Genomic DNA, 15,560 nt, shown 5'->3' on the forward strand with positions numbered 1-15,560 from the left:
AGCACTGTTGGAGAAGGAAATGCTTTCCCTTCTGGCAGTTCATTCCTGGTTTTACACCACACCTGTTTATCTTAGCTCCTCCTTATGCTAGGCCCAGTGCCTAGTCATGTGATGAACCAATCCAGCTGAAACAAGAAAAAAATAAGTAACTTTTAACCCCAATTAGTTCTTTGATCTGTCACAAAGGAGGTGGTAGATGAAAGAATGGAATGAAGCCATTTAATTAAAGAACAATCTAGTACCTACTTCATTTGGAATGTTGTGTCTGCGCTCCCCAAAGTCTAAATGCTCTTTCCAAAATAAAAATGTGCTCATTTTCATAAGCAGCATCAGGTTGGAAGAGACTCTTTGTACAAAATTTCTTCAGTATCACTGCTGTGACAAGCTGCTTGTTGAGCAGTTTGTTCTCTTTCCGTTTCTCTTTGTGACAATTGAAATGGGCAGCTGGTTCCCCTGTGGCGCAGCAGACTATTTAGCATTTAGACTGATATATGTCAAAGTGGGGAGTATTTTTGGAGCTGGAGGTGAATATCGTGCTTAATACAACTAACTTAGGAGCTGCTTTATCAGTAAAAACTGCTGTAATGAAAAGGATGCATCTTGCATGATCCAAAATGTTGGAGCATTTTATTTCTTTGTTTTGTATAGGGGGGCTGTTGCTCAGCCCTATTGCTTGGTCTGTAATAAGCTGTTCAACAGGAGTGACATTCGAGAATAGGAAATGAATAGATCCCTTTTTTACCTGAAATGTCCCACTTTGAAACTTCAGCCTGAGAGGACTGATGTGTAAATTGTTGGGGAAAGCAAATGCATCGGAGTTGCTTTCATATGCTGAGCCATCAGTGTGGCATCCTGGCTTGTGGCTGAGGACTTAGAAATTCCTGCAGAACTACTAGATACTTTTCCTGGAAACACAAGCCAAAAATTTGAGCCACACATTTATTTGTGGACCCAATGGAAAAAATACAGATTGTCTCTGAGATGGTGGCTCTGCTCTGGGACTGGTCTGATTTCCCATATAATTCATCTTAAAAACTTAGAACTCAGTCTGCTTGGAAGGAAGCTCTGCTGACTTATTGTCTCTTTTGCTTTGTTTCCAGATATTTGTAGGTTGTGTTTCTGAGAATTAGTGTTCTTAAAAGAATACTTCCCTATTTCTTCTTATGCTAATGATGTCTACTTAGAAACATAACTCCAGTGTAATAAAAGTGGGTTTTTGTTCCTGTAATCGCTGCTCTTATCTGGATACACAAGTCTCAATTAAAATAAAGTTCCCTTTAATCAAGATGTTGGCTTTGCAAGAAAGGCTCAGGGATGCCTCATTCAGTTCTTCTTTTGGGTGTAAGTTATCCCTGCAGCTCTTGGTGTGTTCTGCAGGGAATTAAGTGGGTCAGGGTTGTCCAAAGGCTCTTGTGTAATGGTAGCAGTGACTTGGAAAATCTTACTCCTTCCTATTGTTGCCTGTGTCAGACTGCACAGGAGCATCTTTGTGAGTTAGCAGAGGGCTGTTGTACTACAGTTCCCTTCCTGCTCTGTTGTCTAGAAAATTCTTCCATTTTTCCTCCTGGTTGAAGTCAGAATGTCTCGGTGTTCAGTGAAGGCTGTCTGTGCGTGAAACAGCCTTCACTTGAAAGCTCTCTATCTTCTGCATCTGGGGTTTTGGCTAGCTCTGGCCTTGGAGAATTGGATTTAAGAAGTCCAGAGTTTGTTTCTAACAGTGAGGCTGCAAGGTTGAGGCTCACGCTCAGTTTTGTGTTAACAAATGTTATCTGACTCTCAGCTGGCCAAATAGCTTCAAGACATAACAGTGCTGCAGCTCAGCTGCTGGAGGAGCTGGGTGAGAAGCTAACAGCAATGAAGTGAATTAAAGTCGTGGGTGTAGTTTGTGGTGCAGACCTCTGTGCCGAGTGAAACTGTGATGTTTTTCCTTTCCCTGGATAGCTGTCTGGCTGCAGGAGGGCGAGAGATCTTTGTACAAAAAAGACTTCTTCCACTTGGTAATAAGATAAATAGCACTTATCCTGCTGTTTGCTAAGTATTGCAAGATTGGGATCATTCTGCAGAGTCTGAGAGGAGAAGGAAACTTGCTGCCCTCAGAGCTTTGAAGACTTTCTTCAGGGCAGACTTCACTTTCTCTGGAAGTTCGCCCTTGAGTGGTGGTGAGCAAAGGAGGGTACATTTCTGTTCAGAGTTGAATCCTCCCTCATCTGCAATATATATCCTTACTTTCATGCAAGTGGGAAATAGCCACATCATGGATAGAAGGAATGTGTGCCCACACGCTGTGATTCAGACCAGTCTCTTCTCCCTGATGCAAATAAGTTTGCATTGAATATGTTCCTGGTTTAGGTCTTTGTTCCTCTAACTGCAGTCAGCAAACAAAGCAACCCATGTTTGTTCTCCAAGAGTGAGAACTCTGGATCCATGACTCTGAATTGAATCTTCTTTGCTTAAATGAATGTATATATTTTTTAAAGGCATCTTCTTTGCCTGTTGTTCTCTCAAATCTCCTTGCCATTTTGATGCTTCCTGTGCCAGCTGACTGATCATAATCATCTTGGATCGGTGATGTCTATCTTGATAACTGAACACCATGATCTTTAACCTTCATGTTTTCCAAGAAGTAGGATTGGTGTTTTCAGTTTCCTAAGGCTCTACCTGCATTCAGAGGAATCAAAAAGGGTTTCTCCAAGAGCATGGCTAACAGATTTGGGGTTGCTGAGTGTCTTGACTTTCAGAATGCAGGTTTGCATTCTGTAGTAGAACTGTATAGGAGCTGTGTGTGCATAGCTGTCTTTGCCTCTGTGCTCTTCTGTCAGATGCTGCAAGCAATAATTCTGTGTTGGGAATTTATAAGCTTTGCAGAACAAGGATTGTCAGTCTGAAAATGGATAGCACAGGGTGGCCCGATGTTGTATTCAGCCCAATCAGTGTAACTTAAATAGAGGATGTCAGTTCATGCAGCCTTCTGTCTATGGACCAAGCTTCCTGCAGACAACAGAAATGTCTGCTCAGTAGCAGATCTCAGTGAACACGATCAAGAGATAAATGCTGTAGGATTGCACTGAGAATGACAATGTGTACTTAACTGCTGTAGATAGGAAAAAAACTGCTTTTGTTTCTCTTTGACAGGCTGGTACCGAGGATACACGCTCCGCAATAAATCAAAGAAGGTATGAGCTCACTTGTCAGTAGCTGATTTTCATTTTGTACCTCTCCAGACCCCATCCAGCGCTGTAAAGGCTGTGCTGCTGCTGTATTTCTGTTGTACGCAGGTCTCATGACCAACATCCTCTTTTCCTCAGCAATAGAAATAAATGCCCTTGAGGTGAATGTTTCAGACCCATTAATGAGGTACTTCCCCAATGTAGGCATGCGTAATGCAGTTTGAAGTAGGGAAGTTGACTGTTGTATATCTGTATATGCTAGCATATTGCTTCATTATTACAGTCTTGGACATGAACACATCCAGCATTAACTGTATGATTGAGCTAACTATATGATGGTGAGATCAGGATTTTAATTTGACTTAGAAAATATCCCAAAAATAACACACCTGTGGATCACAGCCAGGCTGCTTGGGGTTTGCAAAATCAGTCTGAACAATGCGTGGAATCTCTTTTCCCATAGGAGTCCTGCCTCTTCTCATGTGGTGACATCCTTTACTGAATCCATTTTTCAGCCCTAAAGGGGAGTGAATGCTCCTAGAAGGGTCAGTTCTGTTAAAGCTTGGGATTCCTACAGATGCTGTCATGAGCTGTGAGCTTTCCTAGAGAACCACAAGTCCGCTCTGTAGCAAGTGCATTGGGTACAACTGGTAGTCTGCAAGACCTTACGGTGTTTTGCACAGGAAGATGAGTGTCAACACAGCGAAGCAACAGATTAACTTAGCTGGGGTGCTAACATCAAACAGAAGGCTTAAACACTGGCGGAGTTCTCCTGTATGCGCTGTCTGGCTGACCTAACACCTTTCTCTTGTGGGTAAACAGCAAATACCTGCTGCTTGTGCTCGTTACCCCTTCCCCTGCTTTTTTGTTGAAGGCACGTCTTATGCTACAGTGTGATTTGTTGTTTGCTTTCACTTATTCTATTTATTTATTTTTAGGGCATTTTCCCAGAAACGTATATCCACTTAAAAGAGGCAACCGTGAAGGACCGGGGGTAGGTTGGAGCTTTTTGAGATGTGCTCTGAGAACAGAACCAAAGGAACACCGTTTCATTTTGTTGTCGTTTTAAGAAAACACATTTAAAAAGAAAGCAGAAACTTTAGTGGTTGTTGTCATGAGTGTTGTTACTGGACTGTGCTAGGCTTCTGGATCTCGTTTTTTCAGAGCATGGTACATCTCAAAACATCTGTGGGCAGAGAGGCAAGAGAATACTGTGTGCAAAAATAAAAGAGGTCTGTTAGACAAGTTAGTGGCAAGACAGGACAGACAAGTTACACGGAGCCCTCTGGGGAATCCTGCAAATCTTAACGTGTTCCTGCTCACAGCCAAGGAGCCAGCAGGAGTGTGGACTCCTTCCTGTCTTGGAAAACGCTGTAGGAAGTGACTCCTCATTTGATTCTTACAAAGGATTCTGTGATTAATCCTGTGTGAGGAAAATAGCAGTTGCAATAGGAAGAGATTTAAGAAAGTACTTTTTTCTTTTTTTTTCCTTAAGTGTATGTGGCCAAGTTACCATTGGAAGCAATGATTGCTGAGAACTTCTGTCCATTTAGCAGTGAGTTCCTGGAATGGATCCATTGAACATAACAAGACAGAAAGAAATTGGAATCATTTTCACATTAAGAATGGATAATGATGTGTTGGAGAACCAATGGAACAATGTAGAAACTGTGTGAAGTTCACACAATTCATAAGTGAATTGTATGAAAATCTAGGCTGCTTCTCCAGTTATGTATTTACAACTGAAAGATGTTTTATGACTGGGTATGGATATTAATTGTAACACCCTCTTTCTGTGTTCTCCATCTTTAGACAACATGAGACAGTGATTCCAGGTGAATTGCCGCTTGGGCAAGAGCTTACTTCCACCCTGAGGGAGTGGGCAGTTATCTGGCACAAGTTATATGTGGTAAGTCTGTTTCAGTGATTGGTGTTTGGTGGATGAAGTGGAAGAAGGGCTGTGCCGTGCAGGTTGAAATGCAGACAGCTTGCAAGTCTTTTAAAGGCTTTTATTTCCGTATGTGCAGCTGGAACTTGTGTGTCCATTTCTGCTCTTAAGAAAGGCTGAAAATGTTCAGCCCTCCTCTAGACAAGATCTACAAGCACAGAGGGAAGGGAGCTTCAATCCATGCTACAAAGTGTTCACTGTACGTAAATAATGGGGTGGTGATGCAGCACTGATGAAGACTTGACTCTCAGCATTGACCTGGCACAAGTCACACTCAGCATCGTGTCAGCTGGTTGGGACTGTGTGTGCGAGTCACAGTTTACAACCTGAATGAAGGTTCCTGCCTTCTGTATGAGGACAGAATGTCTCAGTGAAGTTAGGTGAGAACCCATCATGTTGTTTTAACAACGTTTAACAAGTAGAAGCTCTTTTTCTTGACATAGTGTAAGTACTGAATGGAATGGCGCATCCTTGCCATGGAGTGCCTACGGGCCAAAAAGTCACGGGATGAGAAGTGAGCTGGGGTGGTGATCTGCTTAGTGGCCTGGCCATGTGATAAATCACTATGGAAAAGTCAAACCAAGTTAGTGCATGGATTTGATAGTTTTGCTAAGATAGGTCAAATTCTTGCACAGAGAAACTGGTGCTCACAATGACTCGCTGTCTTTCAATGGTGGTTGTTAAGGCATGCTAAGAAGAGTCAAACGATTTTTCTTTGGTCAGTAATGAGTTCAGCCTGCATGGATGTGTGCTCTGAGACTCTAATTAAGATGAGAGAATTATTTTAAATTAGCTCTAACCATTCAGTGTATCCAGAACAAGCTTTCCTATTGAAAATGTAGGGCCACAAGTATACTTTGTTTGTGGTCTACAAAACCACAAAAATTCATTCCACCCTCTTAATTTAATGAGAAAGCGTATGTGACATTATTACTGTGTGAAAGCAGAACTTTTGATCCTGGCTTTATTTATAGGCTTTTATTTTTTTAATGCATTAGTTGTTTCAGAATCTCTTTTTCCTACGAGCAGAAATCTTTCGCGTTCCTTTGATTAACCAACACAAGTCTTAAAATAGCCTTGGAAAATGTTGTGGTTTGAGATGGATTTATTTTATTTTCCCTTGCAGTATGTATTAAGAGAAAGAAGAATAAAGAAACAGGACGCCACTGAAGGAGGAAGGGGATATTTGAGGACAGAAAGGAAATACAGAGGATTTCTTTATTTGGCAGCGCTTTATTTCCCCTTAATTTCTGTGTTTTTCTGCAGATGTTGTACCATCGGGTATATCTCTACTGCAAACAAATACAAAAATGGGTGGCACTTTTAGCTTGGGCTGGTTAATAGCAGTTAACAAATGTAAACAGCCGGAGAGATAACTCAGGTTTAGCCAGCTGCCAAATTGAGGCCTGCTCTGCATTTCTCTAAAAGCTCACCTGAGTTGCATTCCTTTAGGTGACTTTAGCTGCAGGTTAACAGGGCGCTTTTATTTCTTCTTTCCTAAATACACCTGCTGTACCTTCCCTTTATCAACTGTAGACTAACCCAGCTTCCCCCAGCACCTTCACCCAACTCCGGTGGAAGATGGGTCCCAGTTCATAGCTGCCTTTGGGTTTATGTTCTGAAGGGGCAAACTTGGTGTCATTTCATCTTCTGTCTCCTTTACAGAATGGGGCAGTAACTTCACTGAGCCTCTTTGTCAGGTGTGTGTGAGCAGTTGGTGCTCACAGTTAAACATTAACAGTTGATACCAAACGCTGCCATTAGTCAGCTGCTGGTGACTGTCCCTGCAGTACACAATTGACCAGTTCCTGCTTGCTGTTGGTAGAAAAAAAGCCCCACTCTTAACCACCATTTTAGAGCTGCATAACCATAAACTTTGTCCCAGTAGAGCTGATGTAAGTTGATTTATGGCACCTTCCTTCTGAAAATGAGCTGCCCTTGCAGCTGGCTGTGGGTCAGAATTGTTGTAGTGCCCAGCTAACTGGGTGCTGGTGAGTGAGGACAGGGCCTGGCTTCCTCCTTCAGTCTAACAGCTGATGCTTTAAAAGGCTTAATTACTTATCTAGGCACATTCTGCTGCAAATATGGTTATTATCACATCACTATCCACTTTGTAATTACACTGTCAGTCTTGGAATCCGAAGCTCTATGAAGGAGGTGTGGGTAACTAATTTTTAAGATGTGGAACCAGTTAATAGCATAAAAAATATTTTCATTAATTGAAGATGATGACAGTAGAAATGGGAGAAGGAAACTTCACAGTGCAGGTTTCGATGTCCTCTTTATGATTACAGATGCTGCATTCGTAACAAAAGATGAAAATGCAGCGACTTTGGCAAAGACAGATGAATACCTGGGTAGATTGGGCAGGTGGTATCTGGGGAGCTTCCTTCAGTCACATGGTCTGATTGCATTATTTGGTTGATCTCTGCCTTGGTGGGTTTTGAGCAACCAGTGTATAGAACTTTCAGAAACCTCTGTTGCCATTCTGCCTTTGCTAGTGCTTAAAAGCACTGTGTGATTCACGACTGCATTTTGCAGTCTGAATTCTGTGCAAATGCAAACAAAAACGAGTGCTCTGAAGAGCAGGTAATCTTCACCCTTATTTGCTGATAGGCTCCAGTCAGGGAGATGATTGTGTTTCAACAGAGCTACTCTGGTTTCCATGAGACTCTTGTCTGGAGGTCAGGCGTGGGCACAGCAATCCACGTGTGAGTTAGTGGTGAGTAGGAGAGGAACCTTGAAATACTGTGGCAGTGTATCTCAAATACTGCTGCATTTTGTTGCTGTTCCTTTTTATGCGTAATAATTGGATTGAAGTCTTCTTTAGGTTGTAGGAGGTGTGAAGATAAAGCTTATGTGGGCTTCAGTGTCATTATTATTTCTGTTTTGGTGCAGGTAAGGAGTTTACCATGGAATCTTAGTATCTAAATAGGTGAAACAAATGGGAGGCATGCATAAAAAATGTAAGGCTATGTCACACTTTCTGAGAGTGACAGACCCCAAATCTTGAGGCACTTAAACCTTGGCAGTGCGAAGTGCTGGAGAGTTTTCCCCATGGTTTAATCTTGTTGTGTCATATGATGCCTTTTGCTCAGATATTTTTAATTAAATGCAGCTTGCGTGGTGGATTCAGATGAATACACTTCAGGAAGTTATCTGAGGTTGTAGTTTTCAGTTTATTATTTATGAGCTTAAAATGGTCCCTTTCCTTCCTGTAGGATAACAAAACAACACAGTTTCGTCATGTCCAACAGCTGACTTACAGCCTGATAGAGTGGAGATCACAGATACTATCTGGGACTCTTCCCAAAGATGAGCTGGCTGAACTCAAGAAGAAAGTCACTGCTAAAATTGACTATGGCAACAGGTAGACTCCAAACTACATCCAGAGGGCAGGGGAGGGTCCCAGATCCCACTGCAGGCTCTGGAACTGTTTTGAGGATGGATGTAAGTGGCTATTAATACAAAATGGTGTAAAGAAGCACACAAGAACAACAGTGAATCAGGCTGTACGTTTTGCCTTGGAAAGGAGGTGATTGCAGCTTTCTGTTCCCATCAGAATGTGACTAACGTGATAGGTGGGCATGTAGCAGTTGGCTCTTCATATGCCAGCATTCTCTTTAAATTTGGCAGCAAAGCTTACCTGTCTTAATTCTGCAGAGATGCTGGCACATGGCTGCATTTCCATGGAGCACAGTTTGTGCCCGGCTGACTGGAGCTGGGATTTGGATGCTGGTTGTGAACTAAACTGCTTTATCAGCAACTGAGCAATACAGTCCTATAGGCCACCAAAACTACATCTTTCGCTGGTTTATACAGAATAGGGATTGTCTCCAATACTCATTTATCTACCTGTCAGACTTGATTCAGGTCAAATAAGTCAATTAAAAAGAAAGCTTATGGCAAAGAATAATAATTAGCCACAACCCGTGAGCTTCATAGAAATACCTACCATTTTATGTTAAATACCCGTAAGTGAGAACAAGATGTCATCTTAGCACAAAGTTACATGGCTAATTATTTTTCCCTTTAATGGGGAAACTGGATGTGGAGGAAGTTCTGTTTCTGAGTGGGAAAACCATTAATGTGATTATTAGAAGGAATAGAATCAATGAATATTGGCTGCCTGGTGCAGCCCACAGCTTGATCTGTCATTTGTGCTCTCTCAGTCACCTTTGCTTCTTACATACTGTGTTGCTGCTTTTGTCCTCTGGTTTGCACGCTACTCAGGATCCTGGGTTTGGACCTGGTTGTACGAGATGACAATGGGAACATCTTGGACCCAGATGAAACCAGCACCGTCTCTCTTTTCAAGGCCCATGAAACTGCATCCAAAAGGATTGATGAAAGAATCCAGGAAGAAAAGGTACATCTCTTGCTGCTGGCTTTACCCTCCTCTCAGAACAAGTACCTGCTGTGTTTGTACGTTCCTCTTAGGGATATTGTGCTACTTTGGCAGCAGAACTGAAATGTTTTATGTTGTTTTTAATGGGAGCACTGTTCTTCTTTGCAGTCCCTGCAACAGAATTTGGAACTCCGAGGGCAGCCAATATTTAACACAACACACACTTACAGCCTCTATGTAAACTTCAAGAATTTTGTCTGTAATATTGGAGAAGATGCAGAGCTCTTAATGAGCCTCTATGACCCTGACCTCTCCAAATTCATCAGGTAGGGTGTTGGGGTTCTTTGTGTACACATGAGCAATTTAGTTGTTCTGAAGAAGCCAGTGCAAGTTAGAAAGCAAGAGTCTGCAGAGAAGTGTTTTCAGTTCTGTTGGTTGCTGCTCCACTAGTGATTTGAAAGGGGATTATTTAACTTCAGCTAAGAAATGAAGATCATGAGCACTTGTACTCTGCTTCTTAAAGCTGGGTGTTTCTGTGATACAGTAGTGAAATCCCAGATTGTGTCTTTTATGTTCTTTAATTTCCCTGTTTCTTTCACTGTTTTGAGGCATTTGATTCATTGCTTCTCTTTTGATGTGATGTACACATATTGTTTTCTGTCAAATTAGTGCAAGTTCACACTTAAAAGCTGGCTATCTTGTACCAGTCAGGGAGGATACAAGGTATAAGGAGGCGTTTAGGTGTCAGGCACCATCTATCTCTATCACTGAAGTTATCAGGTGTGAAGATGCAGTCAACTGAGAGTAGCCATTCCCCCTGCGCCTGGCTTCTGCCTTCAGTGAAACGAGCCTCTTGAGAATCATGTTGGCATCGCATATTTTGGCAGAGCTTTTCAAACACTCCGAAAAGATCAAACTACTCTTAGATAATTGGAATGTTAGATGTTGATTTTTGCTTTTTTTTGCTTCATTTGTAGTGAAAATTACCTTGTTCGTTGGGGCAGTAATGGGATGCCTAAGGAAATTGAGAAGCTAAATAACCTTCAAGCAGTCTTTACTGTAAGTTGTTGTATTTACATCCTGGAGATTCTTCCCCATGCTGCAGACATTGGAGTTTGGGATTCTTTCCCCTTCTTGCCCCTCTGCTTCTAGTGGAAGTGGCAATTTAGGTTGGTTTTATGGGCACTTATGATCTCATGGGCAGCCTCAGAGGAATGCTCCTGAGAAGTATTTTTTTTAAGAGTAGATTTCCTTTTAAATGTGCACAGTCTAACAAAGCAAAAAGCCTTTTGCTCTCTGTCCTCTTCTCCCCCGTTTATAGAGCAGATTGATGTAACTTTATTTTAAATAACTTCCAGGATTTAAGCAGTTCGGATTTGATCAGGCCGAAAATCAGCTTAGTGTGTCAGATTGTGAGAGTGGGGCATATGGAGCTGAAAGATGGGAAGAAACACACGTGTGGACTCCGGAGGCCCTTTGGTGTGGCAGGTATGGCAAATTCAGACACAGGAGAGAAGAGCGTGGTCCAGTGGTTGGGAGGTGAATTAGGAAACATAGGCTGTATGCCAGCAAACCTGTTGACTCTTTCATGTCAGCATCTCTTGAGGACTGAGAATATGACGCTGAGCTGCTTGATACTCCTTTGAGATCTTTCAGTCTTCACATACGTGAAGGTGACGCGCTGTCAGTGCTCGCTTTTTGGCTAGTCTCCATCTGAATAGATAACACACTGCTGTCAGTACAGTGGACTTTTCAGATGTTTGAAAAAGAGGGATTTGCTCCCCACAACTAATAGGATAAAGATGGATTTTTTCAAAGGAGCTTTGGTGAATGAGACATCCAATTCCTGTTCGGTTGCTGTGATGGCTTGTGAAGAGCCTTGCTTGAGGTCTGTGGGGAAAACAGTTTCAAAATAATCAGCATTTGAAACCTAAACGTTTGGAGAGGTGTTGTTTTTTTTGTGTGTCTCGAAATGCCTGAATCCCAGCTGTGGTTGTTTTGTTTTTTATCGTAGAGAATATTCACATTCACTCCCATGTGCTGACTTAAGCATCAATAAAAATATGCTTGTTAAAAAGTTAAAAGGATGAGAGTGGCCTTCTGCATTGCTGTCACGAGTGGTCTTGGACCGAAACAAGCAGCTTTTGTTTCCATTCTGATAGGGAGAGCTCTCTCTGTGTTCTCTTTTGCCACTTGGCAGAACTGTGTGTTGGGTTTGTGTTGTTTCAGTGATGGACATAACAGATATCATACATGGGAAGGTGGACGATGAGGAAAAGCAACATTTTATTCCATTTCAGCAGTAAGTATCATACTTTGGAGTTCATCACATTTCTGGCTCTTTTAAGGCACTTGTCCTTCAGAGAAGGACAAATTTGTACGGCAGCCTGGCAGCTGACCAAGGTCTCTACAAATAGATTAGCTAATGGCAGTAGTCAGCTTTTTGCAGGAAAAGATTTTTGTTGGTCCTCTGATGCTTTTGTTCCCCTGGATTTACATGTCTATACAGTGAGTTACTCAGGGAGTCTTAGCAGTGCTGCTGGAGTTGGTAGATATTCATATTATATGAAGGAGGAAAGAAGAGCAAAATAGTGTGGGTCTGGGGGATGTGACCTTAAAAATTGTCATGGAAGTGAGGCAAGGTTTTGAGGAGCACCTGAACAGACAGGGAGCATTGCTCCTTGTCAGCTTGTGGCTCCCTGGGCATTGCCAGCCTGTAGCTTTTCAGGGTGAGTCAGAAAAGAGTTATAAAGAGATTTCTCCCTCTTCCTGGAGAAGAAATTCAGGCCCCATTGTGATGTGCATTTCTGAAATGTTAGAACTTGTGTGTGTTCTGCCTGCTCTCCCATTGCTCACTTTCTCAGCACATTACAGTAATTAGAATGGAGCTTGTTTGGGTAGACTCAGCTTATTACTGTCCTAAATATAGTGATCCATTTGGTGTAGCTTATGTTGTTGCAAGATATTTTCAGGGGAGATTGTTGTATGTCTCTACCATTTTAGCACCTGCAAGACTGCAAAAAAGGATGTATTTTAATTTGCAGAGTAACATGAGTCTCCTTTTTTTTTTTTTTAACCCTGTTTTTCTTTTCTTATAATCAGATTGAGTTTAGACCCAAATCTTGTTACCTCTGCAGGGGTGGGGAGTCTGTGGGGATGTTTGTATGCTTTAGTTCGTTGTTGATGGTGTGGGAACAGGAGTGTAATCTGGTTCCACATCCAGGCTCGCTAGATGTGTTTGGCAGGGAGAGGTTCAACACCCCTGTGGTGTCATTAGTCATGTTAATTTAAGGCTGCTTAATGAACATAATCTCCTGGGGGCAGCACTGAGGCCCAGATGAAGATAGAGCTCAGTTCATCTAATAGGAGCAAAAAACCCCACCTGCTGAGCTGTGTGGTTCCCCATAGCCATAGCTGCTCTACAAGGCAGTCTGTGGATGGAAAAAGGAGCAAAGTAGAACTGGCTGCCTTTGTGGTTGTCCTGAAGGCTGCTGGTTCAGCATGCTACAAATGTATTCACAGAGCTTTTAACTAGGCACAAGTTATTTATCCTAATCCTAGACCAGCAGTGATGAGAGTTCAGATGTTTTTTTTCAGTTGGGTTTAGGCAGGTGAAGAAAAAGTCTTAATTTAGAAGTAATTACACTACTTGGAAAACAGTTAGCTGTTGGCCAGCCCTTGTCTGCAGAGCACATGGTGATGTTAGTTTATCTACTTCCCAGTCTGTTGTTGTTCTTCTCAGGATTGCCATGGAAACATACATCAGACAGCGACAGCTAATTATGTCCCCGCTGATAACTTCCCATGTGATTGGAGAAAATGAGCCCCTCACTTCTGTCTTCAACAAAGTCATCGCTGCAAAGGAAGTGAATCATAAAGGGCAAGGTACAGCAGTCAGGCGGGACGTGAAAAGCTGGTGTGGGGAAAGGTTCCTCTTGCTTACAGAGGAAAGTAAATGGCTCATGAAAGTCCAGAGATCGATGTTTACTGGAGTTTGCTACCTTCACCAAGCTAAACCAATGTTCTTTGTACCAATGGCTGCCACCCCAGCACTTTGGGAGCTAGAGAGATTAAAAATAGGATCTGTTCTTACTTGAGTGAAAATATACCCTCCTTTTCTAGCTGATGCTTGCAACTTATGTCATTTTATTTTGTTTTATCAATTGTGGGCATAAAATATTTTTAAGTGAACATGACTGACTGCGTATTCCAGGTATTTTGTACTGGATTCTCCTGCTCTTGTATGTCTGGTTTTTACCCCAGTGAGCAAATGTTACCCTTCTTTTTTTAGGTCTTTGGGTCTCCCTGAAGCTGCTTCCTGGTGACCTAGCACAAGTTCAGAAGGATTTTTCCCACCTTGTAGACAGATCCACTGCTGTGGCTCGCAAAATGGGATTTCCTGAGATAATTCTTCCTGGTAGGTCCCATATTCTTCCTCTTTTCTGTGGTGTAGAAGAGACGTGTGAAATTCTGGAGTTTCTGCCATGAACAGGTTTATTTCAAAGATGGCTTAAAGCCAATTTGTTTTTACTTTTCGTGATATTTCACGGTGATGTCCAATTTTTTTGTGTGAAAATGCTTTCTTTGAGAAATACTGAAAAATGATAGCATCAGTCCTCCTTGGAGGAAGATCTTATCTTTAGTTGAAAAGATAATTTTGTTGCTTACAGTTCTGACCCTGCTTTGCTTTATCCATTCAGAAGTACTTTAGACCTACACAGCTCACTGCATTTAAAAAGGTGTTGCATAAAGGCAGAGGTCTCTGAAAATAAAAATACAGTGCTACATTGTAAAAACTTTTCTACAATTGGAAATGAAGATGAAATGGTGTGATGTTGGGTGCCATGAATTAGCTGCTGTCAATAGCTATGAAGAGGAAAAGGATGATGTGTTACCCTATGATGTTAGATACTAACTGGGGAACTTCTATGACTCTCCATACAGTAAAAAGAACTCATTGAGTGCTGTGGATTTTAGGTGATGTTCGAAATGATATCTATGTCACTCTGATACAAGGAGAGTTTGACAAAGGGAAGAAGAAGACTCCTAAGAATGTAGAAGTCACCATGTCTGTACATGACGAGGATGGCAATCTCCAAGAGGTATGATGGCCTTTGCAGAGGAGAACAGAGCTGCTCATTTGGATAGTGGTAGCTCTGGTGCATAGGATCTTTTTCATTCTTCAACTTGTGAGCAAGGACTGCATGATACTGAACAAGAGAGATTAGAGGTGATCTCAATGAGTAATTTGAAGTCACTAATTTTCTACGTTATTATCAAATGTGAGTAAAAAATGAAGTGACACAGTTCCCTTGGTTGGAAAGCATGGATTTTGAGCAACTCCACAAGCTCTATGCTTTGAAAACTTTCATCCCCAAATACCTCCTGTCTTTCATTCTAGACCTCACCTTTTCTTTTTCCCCCCTACCCTCATTTTTTTTTTCCCAAAGAAAGCTATCCATCCTGGTGCTGGTTACGAAGGTGTCTCTGAGTATAAGTCTGTTGTTTATTATCAAGTCAAGCAACCATACTGGTATGAAACTGTAAAGGTAAGAGTGCATAATTTATAATCTTGCTTCTTTGCGTAGAAAAAAGACCTGATTTAAAATCAATTAATTAAAATTGTTATAAAACTAATTTAAAACTGTAATGTCCTGTAAATTGATGATGATGTCCCATCATTTGTAGGTATCCATTGCAATAGAGGAAGTCAGTCGTTGCCACTTAAGATTCACTTTTCGTCATCGATCATCACAGGAATGTAAGTATTCAAAGAGAAGCCCAGCAGAGCACTGCCCTCTTCCTACTCATTGAGATTTTTGAGTTTCTGCAGTGCTGTACCAGTTTGCATTCTGCTTGTTTCCAATGTTGGGATGTCATTGGAAGCAAAGACAAGTAACTGAAGCTTTTTATAGCCTTAAGAAAAGGTTTAGTGCTGGTTTTGTTCTAAAACTGGAGTTAAATAGGGAGCAGAGCATTAGCCCCCTTGGAAGACTTTTGTCAGTGCTTCTCTGTGTATAGCTGTGCTTTTAATTTCTTTTGAGACCTTCACACAGTTCAGTCCCATTCAGTCTAATGATCTTACAGAAGGTTTTCT

At 41.7% G+C, this 15,560-nt stretch overlaps 1 protein-coding gene across 1 annotated transcript in view; it reads left to right on the forward strand.

Annotated features, from left to right (window-relative positions):
* DOCK5 (dedicator of cytokinesis 5) overlaps positions 1-15,560 on the forward strand; it is a gene marked incomplete at both ends in the record, with an annotated part of 65,222 nt that overhangs the window by 16,162 nt on the left and 33,500 nt on the right. Inside the window, 14 exons of the mRNA XM_079547354.1 lie at positions 3,133-3,173; positions 4,106-4,161; positions 4,980-5,076; positions 8,337-8,485; positions 9,349-9,484; positions 9,632-9,789; positions 10,441-10,522; positions 10,822-10,951; positions 11,693-11,765; positions 13,206-13,348; positions 13,755-13,880; positions 14,441-14,565; positions 14,914-15,012; positions 15,152-15,224. Of these exons, the coding sequence (XP_079403480.1) occupies positions 3,133-3,173; positions 4,106-4,161; positions 4,980-5,076; positions 8,337-8,485; positions 9,349-9,484; positions 9,632-9,789; positions 10,441-10,522; positions 10,822-10,951; positions 11,693-11,765; positions 13,206-13,348; positions 13,755-13,880; positions 14,441-14,565; positions 14,914-15,012; positions 15,152-15,224 (1,488 nt within the window). The remainder of the gene's footprint in view (positions 1-3,132; positions 3,174-4,105; positions 4,162-4,979; positions 5,077-8,336; positions 8,486-9,348; positions 9,485-9,631; positions 9,790-10,440; positions 10,523-10,821; positions 10,952-11,692; positions 11,766-13,205; positions 13,349-13,754; positions 13,881-14,440; positions 14,566-14,913; positions 15,013-15,151; positions 15,225-15,560) is intronic.

The sequence above is a fragment of the Tetrao urogallus genome, assembly GCF_951394365.1.
Source record: "Tetrao urogallus genome assembly, chromosome: 27".
NCBI classification, from domain to species: domain Eukaryota; kingdom Metazoa; phylum Chordata; class Aves; order Galliformes; family Phasianidae; genus Tetrao; species Tetrao urogallus.